The 17,287-nt window shown below is 36.8% G+C and overlaps 1 protein-coding gene across 29 annotated transcripts in view; it reads right to left on the bottom strand.

Moving 5' to 3' along the window:
* EPB41 (erythrocyte membrane protein band 4.1) overlaps positions 1-17,287 on the bottom strand; it is a 204,777-nt gene that overhangs the window by 80,556 nt on the left and 106,934 nt on the right. For 28 of the 29 annotated variants that reach the window (XM_036847646.1, XM_036847814.1, XM_036846869.1 and 25 more), the window contains exons 8-10: positions 8,578-8,665; positions 4,610-4,762; positions 2,126-2,223 (exon numbers count right to left, since the gene is read on the bottom strand). In XM_036847646.1, the coding sequence (XP_036703541.1) occupies positions 2,126-2,223; positions 4,610-4,762; positions 8,578-8,665 (339 nt within the window). The remainder of the gene's footprint in view (positions 1-2,125; positions 2,224-4,609; positions 4,763-8,577; positions 8,666-17,287) is intronic. The other variant, XM_036847385.1, reaches the window with a different exon arrangement.

The raw sequence follows: 17,287 nt of genomic DNA, 5'->3' as shown, positions 1-17,287 counted from the left end.
ATACCCCTGTAATATTTTCATCATTTTATAGATAAAAGAAACTGAACCTCAAAAAAGGTTACTTGCTTAAGGTCATAGCTGTTAAGAAGTTGGGCAGTCACGGAATTCAAGCCCAGAGCTCTTTTTCCCCTCTCGTAGAACAATAATTTTGTCAAATGCACTCCAAACTCAATGCCTGGTATTCAATGCCTATTAAGTCCTATTTAATAGGATATTTGGTGTATTTTCAACTCAGTTAGGAACCCCATCTTCTTTCTAAGCAGTACCCTGTGCTCTCTTTTGTCATGGCATTTACTACACTGAATTGAAACAATCTGTTTATGTGCTGGTCTCCACTACGAGACTGTGAGCTCTCTTTGGGTAAAGAATAAAAACTATGACTTATTCATTTTGTGTTTTCACTTCTGGCATAGTGCCTGGCATGAATCTGGCATTCAATAAATATTTGCTGAATAAATGTATAAATTGCTACATCAAATACTACCAAAAAGAGAGTATTTTTTTCTCTTTGGGGTAGTTTAATTCAGCAAATGCTTTCTTTTATGTAATGAAGAATTACATTTTAATATATCCTCTTATTTTGATGCAATGGATTTAAATATGCTATCCTACAAGTAAATGCATTGGCTGCAGCTGAAACCTATACCATAGATATTAAACATTCAAAATAACTCTTTTTTGGAGGGGAGGGGAAAATTAGGAGTTTGAGATTAACATATACACACTACTATATATAAAACAGATAACCAACAAGGACCTATTATATAGCACAGGGAACTATACTCAATATTTTGTAATCACTTATAAGGGAAAAGAATCTGAAAATATATATATGTATAACTGAATCAGTTTGGTGTACACCTGAAACAAACACAACATTGTAAATCAACTATACTTCAATTAAAAGAAAAGGGAAAAAAACCTCTTTTTACTCTTTGTCACCCTCTTTTAAAACTCTGTTTTCTTGGTTTTAAAGAAGATGATGAAAACATAAACAAATATCTTAATGACAATAATTAAAATTCTTTAATCGAATATAAGGTGTAGCCTCATGTTTTATTTGAAATGAGAATTGAAATGTTATTTTCCCTGACTTGTCTTTCTGTCCAGTGTTCTTTAGTGCTAAGTATGATATGAAATTACAAATAGAAGAAAAAGTTATCGTCGTTCTCTCTCTTGAGAACCATTCCTAAAGAGTCAAGTTTATTTATGAATGACATGGCATAAAGTCTGGGATTTGCTTCAAAATAATCTGAGAAGTAGTAGGAAGGAGTGAGTGGGGATATAGATGAAGCAAGATTGACCTTGGGGTTTTAACTGTTGAAGGTGGAGTTTGCGACCAGAGGAGTTCATTATACTATTCTCTTCATTGTGCTATACGTGCAATTTTCTAGAATAAAGATATTTTCTTAAAAAGGCAAACTGACAACTAGCTGGCTCTCCTTTCAACAGAAGTAATTATTTGTCTGCTAGATTTTATGTTCCATCAGGACAGGGACTAGAACTATCTAGTGATATCTTCCCAATGCCTAGTACAGTACCTACACAAAGGGTAAGCACACAGAAAATGCTCAGTAAATGAACACAAGGGGTTAATTATATGTCCTCGTGAAAAGGAAAGGAGATGAAACTTTCTTCTGTCTTCTGTTTATCTGATACAACTGTGCTTCAAAGATGGTTCTCTGTGCTCCCTTTCTGGGGTTGATTAGAACCAAGATAACAATCAGCTTCACATCTTTAACCTTCTAGTATAAGAGCCCCACATAAGGTAGTTAAGCACTCCTTAGAGAAATTCCATGTGGAGGTAAGTCAGGGTACCTCTTCCTGACAGGACTGGTTTTAGCTCCAGTTAGGGCAATCACAGAGCCTCTAGTAAACACAGGTTCCTATTTCTCATTTCCCTCCTCCTTCTACCATACACAGAAAGGTGCTCTGGGAATGTTAAGACAGTGTTTTTCAACCCAAAGGAGGAGAACTAGACTCATTTTATCTTGCTTAAGATAATCTCACCTGAGCTAAATAAAAGACGGCCAGCCATGCAAAGAAGGAAATTTCAATAGCAGGTTTAAAATAGAAACATGCATAAATAATTTATCCTTGAAAAATACTTAAGTGAGAACAATACCTGAAAAATGTGTGATGCTCTACACAGACTTTCCATAATTTCTTAGCTGCTCGGTAACTGGGAAGTTTGAATCCGATGGTACTTTCATACTGTTCTTGCTATAAATACACAAATAAACATGGAACATAAAGTATTATTCAACTACAGTGATACAGGACCAGAGAAATATGGTGCTGCAGAAGAGAAGATTGTGAATAAAAAGAAAGTTACTAGTCTAAGGACATAAAATATCATTTGAAATTTTTTCCTACTTACCAAAAGAAATTTACTCACTGAGAGTGGTTTTTTCTACAGCAAGGAAGCCAAGGAATGCATCTTATATCATTTACACATCTTATTTTGTTCAGAAACACACACACACACACACACACACACACACACATATACACTGTATATTATTCTGAGACACAATTAAGTCACATTTTGATTGTCCAGACACTGCTCTTCCTTAGTTACTGTCTGCATTTAGGATACTAGACTACTCAATAATCAGGGAATAGGATAGCAGGTGATTCCTCCAATCAACTAATATTATTATGCAATCGTTTTTAGTAATAAGAACTAAAGATTGTGGCTCAAACCAGATTATTGAATTATTAAATGCTTTTTTTTTTCTTTGATTGATCATTAGTTTATCTAGATACTTCTTTGACTGAAGTAAACCACATCCTGCCAGGGCTACTGGAAACACTGTCCTGCTAGTCTCTTGCCTCTTTTTTTCTGCCTTAAGCACACTTTATAAGATGGAAAGGACACTGGCATTTACTTCTAGTGCCTATTATTGCCAATAACACTATGATCAGACAGTATCATCTATATTTTTACACTTGAAGAAACTGAGATCAGAGAAGTCACCTGCTTAGTCTCACAGCTATTAAGTGGCAGAACCAGAATTTCATGGTTGCCACTACACCACGCTACTTCTGAATCATCTATTGTAGTCACAATACTATACTACACTTCTCAAAATCCTACTGTTGTTCTTTATTGCTTTCTTAAGTAAGAATTTTGCATTTTTAGTATATATTATATAGTTAACATTTAAAGAAACCAAGGACTTCCATTATCATATATATATATATATATATATATTTTTTTTTTTTTTTCCTGCCTTCCCACATTAAAATGTAAGATTGTTGAGGAATGGACTTGAGGACACAGGGAAGGGGAAGGGGAAGCTGGGACGAAGTGAGAGAGTGGCATGGACTTATATATACTACCAAATGTAAAATAGCTAGTGGGAAGCAGCCGCATAGCACAGGGAGATAGGCTCGGTGCTTTGTGACCACGTAGAGGGGTGGGATAGGGAGGGTGGGAGGGAGATGCAAGAGGGAGGAGATATGGGGATATATGTATATGTATAACTGATTCGCTCTGTTATAAAGCAGAAACTAACACACCATTGTAAAGCAATTATACTCCAATAAAGATGTTAAAAAAAAAAAAGATTGTTGAGGGATGGACTCTTCTATTGATATTTACTGTTCCTAGGCCCTAGAATAGTGTCTGACACAAAGAAAGCCATCAATAAATATTTGTTGACTGAATGACTCTTGGATTTGAAACTCTTTGACTTTTGCTAGGCACAGGTAAATAACTATGGTATAAATAAATGCTTCAGTGATAATCCTTATCTGAAATTTTAAGGCTGCACATTCAGTATTTCCATGTTCAAATAATGAGCCATTTTTCACCAGCAGATGGTGATATATACACAAAAAAGCCTCTTTACATTAGTACGATGCTTTCCTGTTCAGAGCTTCTGCCTCTGTCATCTCATTTGATCTTCAAATCAACCTTGACAGAGCAGGTATTATCCCCCTTGAATGGTAAGGAACACTTTAGATTTATCCAGGGTCTTTTACTTAGTAGGTGGCAGAGTAGGCACTAGAACTTTTTTTTAAAATTTAATTTCTACTTGAACAATTTTCTGCTATACCATGATGGCTCTTTAATATAAAAGTTAAATTTGGCCAGCATTAGTATATTCTGAAAATTGACCACCAACTAGTAACTGAGTTATCTGGTACAAAGTTGAACATCCAACTCTACTAAAAATCTAGAACTTGACCCTAGGACACATTCCCAGTAACTACTAGAACCTACATATACAAATAATTATATAAGGTAAGGTGGTACGAAACATAAGTAATTTAACCCCACAATTTAAAAATCTCATGCTACTTAATTTAAAAATATTTTCCATCAAGCTTTTACCTGGAGTAAACAAGGAACAAGTTTATTAATCCAAATTTCACTTTTGGCCATGGTACATTTACCTACATGAAGAGAACTGTCCAGAAAACAAATAGGAAGGAAGAGAAGAAGCATCACAGGACTGATTAGGAAACAAAATATCAGCACCTAAATAGTTAGCTATAGAGAGACCTCATAGATGACATAACAAGGAAAACAGGAATGAAGAGATGTTTTAGACATGGTCTGTGTTTGATTCAGGAGGAAAGGGAAACACGAATTCTGTACCTCTCCAGGCCGAATCTTAATGAAAAAGCTGCTACGTTTGTAAGAAATCTTCAGCACTTTGGGCCAAGGAAAGCGGTTAATTCTCAGCTTATCTTTGTAAACCAGAAGGCCACTAGAGCAGACACCTAGGATGATATCCACTCCCTCCAAGTCCTGAGGAAAAAAAGCGTTAGTGTTTCAGTCTTGAGCAAAGTGCTCAACATAGTCGACTATTATTAGACAATCTGAAGATATCAACAACCAAATACAGTTACAAAGAATACAATGAAAAATAAAGTTTAACCTAACAACCATAACCCATGGGACTATTTGGTCTATGTAAAAATGTTGTTACTATACTACATTTAAAAATCAATGTTATTACCTACCACAAATATCTTTAAAATGTCCAAATCAGACTCAGTAATTCTATTTCTATAATCTGTCCTAAGGAAATCATTCAAATCACAGAAAAAGCTTTACACATGATAATGTTCAGAATGTTATAAGAGTGAAAAACTGGATATAACCTAAGTATCCTAGCATTAGGGTTAAATTATTGTTCATCCATATAGTGAAATACAATGTGGCCATTAAAACAGTTAAATAGAATTTGGGAGATAAATGGGAAAATAATTATGCTGTAACATTAAGCAAAATAAAGCAGGAAAAATTACATACACAATTTGATTCCAACAATATAAAAAATATACATCTAAGAAAGATGAATACACCAAAATGTTAATAATGGCATTCTTTAGGTGGTACAATTATGAACAACTTTTCATTTCAGTTTTCTATACTTTCCAATTATAATAAACATGTATTATCTTTTAAAAAGCATTCAAATATGAAAAAACTAACACATGTATGTAAGAAATTCAAACAATACAGAAATGTGTAAAATTTTTTAAAAATTTACCCTCCTCTTCCCACACTCTTTAACAGTAACCAGTACTGATTTGATAATTTCCAGGATTATCCTATTTTCTAGGCACATACAATTATGTATGGATAATATATATATATATATATATATATATATATTATTAATATATCACCTTTATAATGAGGAAAACAACTAGAAAAAAATTAAAATTCAGTCCTTGAGGGTGGAAACTGTATCTAAATTATTGCTGTATCACTCCAAATACTGTTATTGACAACATGCTCAGTAGGTGTTTACACTGAGTTTGTTACCTGCCCACATTATTAATCATAACTTATTACAGCAAATATTAGTAAATTCTTTGCTTCAGATTTATAAAAATCTTGATTCATGTAGGTTGATAAATTAGGAAATTTCAAGGTATTTTAGTAACAACATACACTAAGCTTAAACCTTCAACCACTACTATCAATTATTTTGCTCATTATTAGTGACTGAGGGAACATCTGCTTTTCTTTTGTCCAAGAAACATGGACATACACACATCTTACCCACTGAAGGAATCGACTGCTATGAGGAGTAATACAGCCACCATCACCACCCCTCAAAGCCACTGTGAAATGTCACTCGGCTTGCACCTCATCTACCTTCACGATTCTCCTCTCATAAAACTGAGCCTATGCAGCCTCCAAAAAGGCTTCCCTTAATAATTCAAAAAGAGACACTAATTTATTTTTACCATGCCTGTCTGTATATGAAAATCCTAGGGCAGGCATTTTGGTCTCCCAGTTCTGAAGTACTCAAACCTATCATTATCATAGTCAGCAAATAATTACTATGGTAGCTATGGTAGCTGCATGTCCTATACATGTATGTTTAAGTCAGCAGACCACAGGACTTCCTGGAGGCCAGGGCATAGGGCTATGCATACTACCAAATATACATGCACAACTATAATTCTTGTTTTTCTATGATAAAGTGGTCATCCCTCCAAAAACCATGCTAAGTATAGGAGTTGACTCTATTCCTTATAAACTCAGTATGAGAGAACTCAGATTTTTATAATTACTGATGTTAAGTATAGTAAGTTTTTTTTTTAAGTATAGTAAGTTATAAATATTATCCTCAGGTCAAAAAGGAACAGTAAGTTACCAATAAAGCCGTATTTGCACACCTCTTTATTAAAGAAAAGATTTTAATTAAATATATAATATTAATCATCTATGTCTGTAATTCAAGGAAAATAAATTTCACCTGAGTTAATCTCTACAGATAACCATTTATTTAGATAAGTAATGAAAAACCGGTTATATGCTTCTAGACTGCTCCTTTTCCCAAAATGAGTATAAAGAAACATATTAGTGCCTATGTGTGTTATGTACAAGCACAACAGAGAGAAGAAGAAATTATATTCAGCTTCAATTCGATGACTACATAACAGAATTTCCCAGAAGATGGCCCCTTAAGTTTTTAAAGGCTGTGGGTACAACTACATCTCTCTTTTAACTATATGTTTTGGAGAAACAATTTGCTTTACAACATTTGCTGTAGAAATATGCTGCCTGACTCCTCATGTAATCCTGATAATTACTGAATTGACACCAGCCTCCAACAGAAATTGAGAAGTAAAACCTAACAATTTCAGTTCTGGACCTGATCTGATCTTCTTACCATCTACTTTTGAGATTCACAGAAGTTGCAGTACCCAGCCCAAAACAATCCAGAGCAACATCTTAAGAAAACTCACTAACATGCAATGAAATTTTATTAGTTATTAGAATGTAAATAAGGAAGAAACTTCAGATACAGATATTCAGGCTGGGAGAAGCCCGAAAGGTCATTTTAGTCCAATTACCCACAAAATGTTTGAATGTCCTTTTCTAAATTCCTACCAAGTGATTATTCTGCCTAACCTGGAACATCTCCAGTGATAGACAACTCAATCCCTTCTGAGGTAGCCCATCCCATCTTTGAAATAGCTCTGTGAGACAATTTGTCCAACTGGGCTGAAAAGTATTTCCCTGCAGTTTTCATTTTACCGGCTCTAGTGTTATATCTTGGAGCCATAGTAAAATCTTTACTTCACAAGTTAATCCTTGAAATCCATGAAGACTGACATTATATCTTTCCTAAACTTTCCCTTCTGTGGGTTAAGTATCCCTATTCCTTTGCCTGTTTCTCACTGGACATGGTTTTGATTCCCCATCACGCATCCTAGTTAAATTTCTCTAAATGAACCTCAGATCATCCCTTGAGCCCTTTCTTTCTCTCACAAACTCCTCAACCTCCCCAGCCATTTCAGTAGCTGAAGATGAGAGAAGTCAAGCGACATCCCTTAAGTATTCATTGTGTTAGGTTGTATTAGGTAGAACTAGGATGAAAGCTCAGTTTCCAAATCCCTAACCCAGTGGTTCTCAAATGAGCCACTGTGGTTCCTCCCGTGTGCATTAGAATCACCTGGAGAGCTTGTTAAAACAGACTGCTGGGCTCCACCCACATAGTTTCTGATTCAGTGAGACTGGGATGGGACCTGACATGAGCATTTCTAACAAGTTCCTAGACGATGCTAAATGCTGGTTCAGAGACCACACTTTGAGAACCACTACCTTATGCCAATGATTCTCAGATTCAAGCATGAAGGAGGATCATTTGGGATATTCATTAAATCTGGAGACTTAGCCTCTCCTCCAAAGTAATTCAGTAAATCTGGGAGGAGCTCAGGAATCTGCATATTTAATAAACACCCCGGGTGATTCTGATATAGGTGATGTTTTCTGTGAAACATGCCTCACTGTCACTCTATATTTTCAAATGTATCTGCATTTTAGGAAATTATCATTTCTTTTGCTCTCGGTGCTATATCTTTTGATCCTTACAGTTGCTTAGGTGTGAAACTTCATTCTGATGGTGGAATTGTAAAAGGGCAATTCAATTGATACACTTAATACACTTGACTGGTTCAACTGATAGACTCAAAATTCCAACAAGAATTACTATCTCCTCTGAACGTTTTGTAATACCCCAGATAAAGGTTGGTAAGAAATATTATATGACACAGGTCTGATACATGCATATTAATAAAGGCCAAAGTTACCATTACCTTTGCTTTATGAAGGTCAACACCATACATAGACAACTTTTTGGCATTCTCAAGAAATTCCAGGTCAGCCTGAGCTGGAGTCATGGACCTTTGATAGAAGAAAAACAAAAAGACTTTCAGTGTCACAGTGTCAACATTTACAATAATAACATTTGTATATTACTTGTACTTTATATAAACATATAAACATATACATACCAATATGTATGTAGATACATTTCATAGTCCTAAAAGTAGCCTATTATGTATGGAAAAGGACTCTTATCACTACCTGTGTCTAAATAATTGAAATATGCCTTGGAAAAAGAGACCTTGGAGAAACAAAAAGTCACCAAAAAGCTATCAGAAAAAAAAAGTTAAAAAATAAAAACCTACTAAATTTCTTTAAAGCTACCTCATCCACCATCAGTTCTGCCCCTCCCTCTCCTTAGCCCTTTTCTCCCACATGCATAAACTCCTCCCACTAATTTATCTTGCCAAGGAGGTGACCAAATTAAATCCTCTGAGGGCATGGTACAACTTACAATATCCTCTTAGCTGCCTTTTTCTCTCCCTATCCCTGAATTGAGTTAATATGGAAATTAAACAGGAGGGCAGCTGAAGTTGCTTAACTGGGGATTCTTAATGGGGGCAGGCTTGATGAAAAGAAAATTTCTGGTAACAGATGGTGTCCTGCCCACTAACCTAAACAAAATAAATTGGTTAATAGAGGCATGTAGATAATGGGGCTGCTTTCTGTTATTAAGATGTCTTCATTACTAGGCATATAATGAATTAAATTTGTTTGAAAACAATCAGCCTCACTGTCTAAACACTCACTGTGACAGTCTTTCCTTCTCCTTTATAACTTTCTTCTCTTTTGAAAAGTGCTCATGAGCTGTTATGCTGAGCTTTGAAGAAAAAAATATTACTCCTAGTGCTGTGCAATTCAGACCAATCAAACAAAACTTCATAGTAACAATAAAGCAGCCATACCCCCAAGGAAAAACCATGTAAATGTCTATTTCCCATAAGACTGCCAGCCTCAAGCTATATAAAGCAGCAGTGACCTATTCATTTAACAAGAGAAAGTCTCTTCCAAACCCATCTGTCTTTATCCTCATTAAAAAGAACAAAGGGTTCCCTGGAATAACACCCCCCCCCCAATAAAAAAAAAATCTCAGGAAAGAAACTGCAGATTTGTTAATGACTCTGCATCTCAGAATAAAAACTTCCTTCCACAAGCGCTAAACCATCATACCTGAATGCTCTTTATTAATGACTCTGAAATTGAACACAAAAAAGGAGAATGGGAAAATAAACACATATACAAGTCTGTATATTCAAGTCATTAAAAACATCTCAGGAAATTTTTGTAGTTTTTTTTTTTCTCATATAAATTGTGTACTTTTCTGGTTAAGGTTACTCCCATTCTATGGGTTTTTGGGTTTTTTTTCTTTGTTGTTGTTAGTGTTAGTATTATTGATGGCTTGAATTTTAGGATTCGAAGCTGGAATGGAGCTTGAAGATTATAGAGTCCAACACTTTCACTTTGCTGACGAAGAAACAAGCGTGGAGGGATCACATGGTCATAGGCAAGTTATGACTCAGTTTAGGGCAGCAGGCTTTAGCCAGGACCCCAGTCACATCACTGCAGCTGGAATCCTGGCTCCTGAACTTAAGAGTGGTGACCTCAGTCTCCTAACTATAAAGTAAGAAGCGTAATAATACCTACTTCCTGAGACTAGTATAGGCAATGATTTTTTTTTAATCTTTGCTGAATGAATGAATGTGACTAGTAGGATAAAATGAGATAATGCTTGTGAAACTGCTTTGTAAAATATAAATGTTTATTATTATTGCACGCTTAGGTTTCTGATGGTACAGTGGTACATCATAAGCAACTCATAAAAGAGAAATAATTTTAATCACTTGAATTTGAAGACAAGTTTTAAGACATTAAATGAAGCAATCATGATGAAATCTTCCCCATACTCCTCCAACTCTAAGGGACATTAACGGGGTCAATCAATTTGAATACAGATTTAAATTTCAAACTATGTAGTTAAATGCTTTTCTAATAAGTAAGCATGCTTTAAAATTGTATTGGGCTTCCCTGGTGGCGCAGTGGTTGAGAATCTGCCTGCCAATGCAGGGGACACGGGTTCAAGCCCTGGTCTGGGAAGATCCCACATGCCGCGGAGCAACTAGGCCCGTCAGCCACAACTACTGAGCCTGCGCGTCTGGAGCCTGTGCTCTGCAACAAAAGAGGCCACGGTAGTGAGAGGTCCGCGCACAGCGATGAAGAGTGGCCCCCGCTTGCCGCAACTAGAGAAAGCCCTCGCACAGAAACGAAGACCCAACACAGCCAAAAATAAATAAATTAATTAATTAAATTTAAAAAAAAATTGTATTAAGGGCAGGTGGTAAGAAGAGATCTTTAAAACTATGACTTTCCTTGTTAGTTGAAAATAATATTTATATTTGAGGTTTGGTTGATGCTTTGCATTTAACATTTTTTTATATAACTAAAAAAATTTTGAAACACACTTAGAAGTTACCTACAATACAAACAATTTTTCCTGAACCATCTGAGAGCAAATTGTCAACCTGATGACCAATCACTCCCAAGTACTCTGGTGTGTAATTCCTACAAACAAGGACATTCTCCTACATAACCTCCACAGGACTCTGAAAACAAGGAAATAAACAGTAATACATTACTTCAATCTAATCCTCAGACCCCATTCAAGTTTACCCAGTTGTTTCCAAAATGTTCCGTATGGCAGAAGAATCCAGTTAAGCCTCATGGAGTTTCATTTAGTTCATCTCTCTTTCGTCCTCTTCAGTCTGGAAAAGTTTCTTAGTCTTTCTTTGACTTTCCTAATCTTGAACTTCTAAAGATTATAGGCCAGTTACTCTATAGAATGCCCCTCAATTTGGGCCTGTCTGATGTTTCTCCATAAATTGACCCCATAAGTTATGCATCTTTCACAGGAATATCACAGAAGTGACCCTGTGTTCTCACTGCATCCTATCAGGGGGAACATGATTTCAATTTGTCTCTTCCAGGAGATGTTCATTTTGATCAGCAATGTCTGCCGGGCTTCTCTTCCATGAAATTCCTCTTTACCTCTTTGTAATTAATAAATATTCTGTGGGAATGTATTTGGAAATAGTCTATTCCTTGTCAAACTTTTAATCTATTCACTCATTTATATCAGTATGGACTCAGGGATTCTCAGCTTATTCAATGTAATATAATCAATTATTTTCCTTATTTATTTTAGTGCTTAAATCGTCCCAGATTTGGTTAGTGGGAGTCTTTCTAAGCTGGATTCTGTGTCCCTCTGACCATTTCCCATCATTTTTTGAGCACCTCCTTCTGGCACAACGTAGAGTCAGAGTATGTGAGTATGCGTGTGTGTGTGTGTGTGTGTGTGTGTCTGTGTATACCTATTTACATCTCTATCTATCTATCTACTTATCTATCTATCATCTATCTATCCATCCATCTATCTATTGGAAACAATGAGTTTACATTGAACCCTCCAGTTTTTTTTTTTTTTTTTTTTTTTTTTTATAAATTTATTTATTTATTTATTTATTTTTGGGTGTGTTGGGTCTTCGTTTCTGTGCGAGGGCTTTCTCCAGTTGCGGAGAGTGGGGGCCACTCTTCATCACGGTGCGTGGGCCTCTCACTGTCGCGGCCTCTCTTGTTGCGGAGCACAGGCTCCAGACGCGCAGGCTCAGTAGTTGTGGCTCACGGGCCCAGTTGCTCCGTGGCATGTGGGATCTTCCCAGACCAGGGCTTGAACCTGTGTCCCCTGCATTGGCAGGCAGATTCTCAACCACTGCGCCACCAGGGAAGCCCGAACCCTCCAGTTTTGATGCAATACCACAGGGTTCATTTTAATTTCTCTCTCACTCTAATTTGTATCTCCCTTTACTGACAGTCAGAAACCTGGCTCCCATTATCCTTAATACAATACATTGACTCATTTGATCAACCCCCTGTACATAACCAATCTCTCTTTGCTGCCACTGACCCCTCCTCCACGTGGGTGCCCTCTTCACTGGCTTAGACTCTGAATTCTCCATGCTAGGCTGCTCCCCACACAAGTCCTCCTTACCTCACTCAGGTTCTGACTCCTGGTGTTAGGCTACCCCTTCCATAGACATCTTCTTCACCCGGCTCAGGCTTCAACACCTGTATCAGGTACCATCCCATAGGGATGCCCTCTGCAGGCCTTACCCTCACATGGATGCCCTTCTCACTCTGCTCTGCCTGTGATAACCACAACCACGTGTCCACACGACTGCCTTTTCATCCTATTTGAGCTCTGACTTCTCCTGCCAGGCTGGCCCCCACAATGAACATGCTCCCCACCCTGCTTAGGCCCCAATATCCCCAGCCAGACTGCCTCTCAGCATGGATGACTACCTTGCTCTATCCCACCTAACGGCTTTAGAACACAATTGTTTCAGGAAGCTTTTTCTGATTATAAAAATCATTCATTCATTGTATAAAATTTGGAAAATATCTTTAAGAGCATAGAAAAAAAAAAGAAGAAAATCTCCCATAATCCCACCAACCACAGATACCTGTGCATAAATACAAACATATATTTTACAAATTTAAATCACAAATTAAACTTAAATTATTTTCAACTTAACATTTTAAAGACTATGGTTTTTCCTAAATGTTTGAAGACTCTTGAAAGTAGTAACAAACTATCTGGGAAGAGATTAGACAGCTCTAAGCCATTAGGAGTACTGTCCTGAATTTATTCAGTACCACCTAATAATTTACTACTTGAAACTACTGCAGCTTACAGAAGTACCTAACCAGGGAGCTTTGGCACTGGTTAACTTTCGCTCATTAAAAAGAGAAGTTATAACAAAATTTCCCTGTATTTATTTTGAGCAAGTGGAGTCAGGATATAGAGCCATTCAGTGAGTTCCAATGTTATGTGACAGCCTTTTTTTTTTTTTTTTTTTTAATGGGAAAAGTTGCTTTATTCAGGAGGCCAGCAACCTGGGAAGACGGTGGATTAATATCCTAAAACCATCCCCAAGTTGCTGGTTAGGAGACAAAGGTTTTAAAGGCAGTGTGAGGGAGGGAGCTACAGGGTGCATGATCAGCTCATGGACAATTCTCTGATTGGTTGGCATCAAGGTGAAGTTTCAAGCATCACCCATCTTCTGGTTTCAGCTGATTTGGGGTCTACATGCTTGTGGTCAGCAGTTTTCATCTGGCGGGGTTGTGACAGCCTTTTAATAATGTTGTTGCATCTTCTAATTAAGGACTGTGGTTTCAAATAATTAAGTGGGGGACAACTGACAAATTTACATACCATCTTAGTCCCCATAAATGGAGGACAATTTGTTTTAAAGCTTGATTTGCTACTGTAAATTTAGTGTTAATTATAGCTTCACGGTCTCTGTCTAGGCAAAGGGCCACTACCAAGAATTCCATGTACATAGGCTATCTTCTATTTATCTGAGGAGCAGGGTAGTATTTACTTGTATTTTTCAATGCATAGTAAATGCTTCTGCCTAAGCAGAAGTCTCTTTGGACTGTTAAAATGTCACGTTGTTGGACATAATTAAAATTTCCATTTTGCTTTCTGTTTGTGAGGATTGCCAATCTTTACAAAAAGGAGCAAGTAAATTCCAAGATGACAGACCTCTAAATTTTCTAATCATGGAAATCGATTATTGCTCAATTTCTATCTGTATACCTCACAGAACATCAAGTGGACCATATCCACCTGTCCTCTGAGATCGTTTCACCTATTTGGGTTTAAACTCAGTTAGTTCCAAAGAGCAGTTCTATAAACCCAGACTCACATTCATTACTTGTAAAATGGAATAAGAATCATTGTGCAAAGCACTTTATATGAATTTCTAATTTAACAATCACAAAATTCACATCATCACCCTTATTTTTCAGATGAAAAAACTGAAACTTAGAGAGTTTAAATAACTTACTGAGTCATAAAGCTAATAAGGAGTGGAGCCTGAACTCAAAGCAAGACAGGCGGACTCCACAGCCCAGGTTTTTGTCTTATTGCCTAACTCAGGGGTTCTCAAACTTTTTGACCTCAGGATCCCTTCACTCTCAATAATTACTGAGGACTCTAAAGAGTTTTTGTTTTTTTTTTTCCACACACACACACTGTATTTTATTTTTACAAGAGATAAATAGACTGACACCAAGCATTGTAAATGGATGACCACAACAAAAGCAACAATGATTGCAATTACCAAACATGAAACACACTCATGCTATGTCATAATATTGACTAAAGAGTTTTTTTTTAATGTGAGTTATTTCTATCAATATTTACTATATTAGAAATTAAAACTAATAAAATTGAAAACTATTGATTAAATCTTTAAAGAACAGAAAGTCCCCTACTTATGAACCTTCAAGTTGTGAACTTTCAAAGATGTGAATGTGCGTTTGCATGTCCAATCACATAAGTTAGTTCACGTGTCTGGCATACATTGTCACGTGCTTGCATTCTCTACAAGTGGTTGTGCTTTTGTGTACTTTGTACAGTACTGTAGAGTATAGCAGTACAGTATCTTTATTTCAAGCCCAGGATGTCCAGAAGCAAGCGTAAAAGCAACAGTATATAGCCGATTGTGTTAGTTGGGTACCTAGGCTAACTTTGTTGGACTTACGAACAAATTGGACTTACGAATACGCTCTCCGAACGGAACTCGTTTGTATGTAGGGGACTTACTGAATAACAATAAACGACTCGTATTTTAACATGAAAAATTTTTTGTGTGAAAAATAACAGTATTTTCCCCAAATGTAGTTAAGGAGTGACATTGCTTTACATATTTACAAATTTTTTTTAATGTGCGGCTTAGAAGACAGCTAGATTTTCCTACCTGCTTCTGTATTTAACCTGTTGCAATACTTTGTATGGTTGTAATATATGAAGAAACCTGATCTCACACAGATATGTAGTTGGAAAAGGAAGAATTGATGATTAAAAATATTCTTCTTTGATACTACACCAAAACTTAACAATGGCAGTTTCCTAAAGGTTAGTTGCAATGTGAAATCTGAAAACATATCAGTGAATTTTTTGTACCATATTACATTAAAATCCATTGGTCTATCTTGCATTTTGAATGGGCCTTTTATACAGATGCATGATTTTGTAACATCATGCATTTCATATCTGAAAAATACTGGTTGGCTGAGTAATGCAAGTTTTCCAAATGTTGACACATTTCATTGTACAATATTACAAGAAAAGAATCACATTCATTAAAATAATCACCAACTTCATCAGAAAAGTCGTTTAAGTATTTGGAACCTGTCAAGATCATGACGGCAAATACAAATTTTCCAAAATTCTAATTTTCATTTGAAAGCTTGAATTTTGTCATTAACAACAAATACTATCAGTCATTTAGCAATCCTTAAAGGACTGGCTCATTTCATTTTTGAGGAAATGTATGCCAAATAACCAAGTCTGAATAATCATAGTCACTTTTTCAAGTAAAAAAGGTGTTGCATTAAAAAACTGGCTAATGCAGCTGAGAACTCAAAACAATTACACATGTGCTTTTCTTCAAGACAAGTACCTCAGTATGCAGCAGAAGTGCTTTCTGTGTACTTCCCATTAAATCACACAGAATATTAAACAGGATGTATTTCAGATTTAATAAAATCAATACTCTTTACTGCTTCATCATGAAAATTTTTAAGTGAACTGGCAGGTTTAAAAATATTTTATTTTATTTTTTAATTTTTAACTGCAAGTTAAAAAGTAAAAGTGTGGGACTTCCCTGGTGGCACAGTGGCTAAGAATCTGCCTGACAAGGCAGGGGATATGAGTTCGCGGCCTGGTCTGGGAAGATCCCACATGCCACGGAGCAACTAACCCCGTGCGCCACAACTACTGAGCCTGCGCTCTAGAGCCCACGAGCCACAAATACTGAGCCCACGTGCCACAACTACTGAAGCCCGCATGCCTAGAGCCCATGCTCCACAAGAGAAGCCAACACAATAAAAAGCCCGCGCACCACAACGAAGAGTAGCTCCCGCTCGCCACAACTAGAGAAAGCCCATGCACAGCAACGAAGACCCAATGCAGCCAAAAATAAATAAATAAAAATAAATACACGAAAAAAAAAAAGAATCTTGGAGACTGCCGGCAGTCTGTAAAACAACACCATATGAAAAGAGCTGGCCTGGGACTTCCCTGGTGGTGCAGTGGTTAAGAATCCGCCTGCCAATGCAGGGAACACGGGTTCGAGCCCTGGTCCAGGAAGATCCCCCATGCCACGGAGCAACTAAGCCCGTGCGCCACAACCACTGAGCCTGCGCTCTAGAGCCCGCGAGCCACAACTACTGAAGCCCATGCGCCTAGAGCCCGTGCTCCACAACAAGAGAAGCCACTGCAATGAGAAGCCTGCGTGCTGCAACGAAGAGTAGCCCCCGCTCACGGCAACTAGAGAAAGCCCGCGTGCGGCAACTAGAGAAAGCCGGCATGCAGCATCAAAGACCCAACACAGCCAAAAATAAATAAATAAATTTATATTAAAAAAAAAAAAAAGAAAGAAAAGAGCTGGCCTAATTCAAAGGGTGATTATAAACGTTAAATATGATATTATACATAAAGTGCCTAGCATAGTATCTGGCACATAATAACAGACACACAATAATTAGCTGCTTATAATGTTATGATGATTATGTAAC

Source organism: Balaenoptera musculus, chromosome 1, assembly GCF_009873245.2.
Source record: "Balaenoptera musculus isolate JJ_BM4_2016_0621 chromosome 1, mBalMus1.pri.v3, whole genome shotgun sequence".
Taxonomy (NCBI): Eukaryota; Metazoa; Chordata; class Mammalia; order Artiodactyla; family Balaenopteridae; genus Balaenoptera; species Balaenoptera musculus.
Note: the sequence above shows the minus strand (reverse complement) of the source record. Positions and strands in the feature narration are given on the sequence as shown.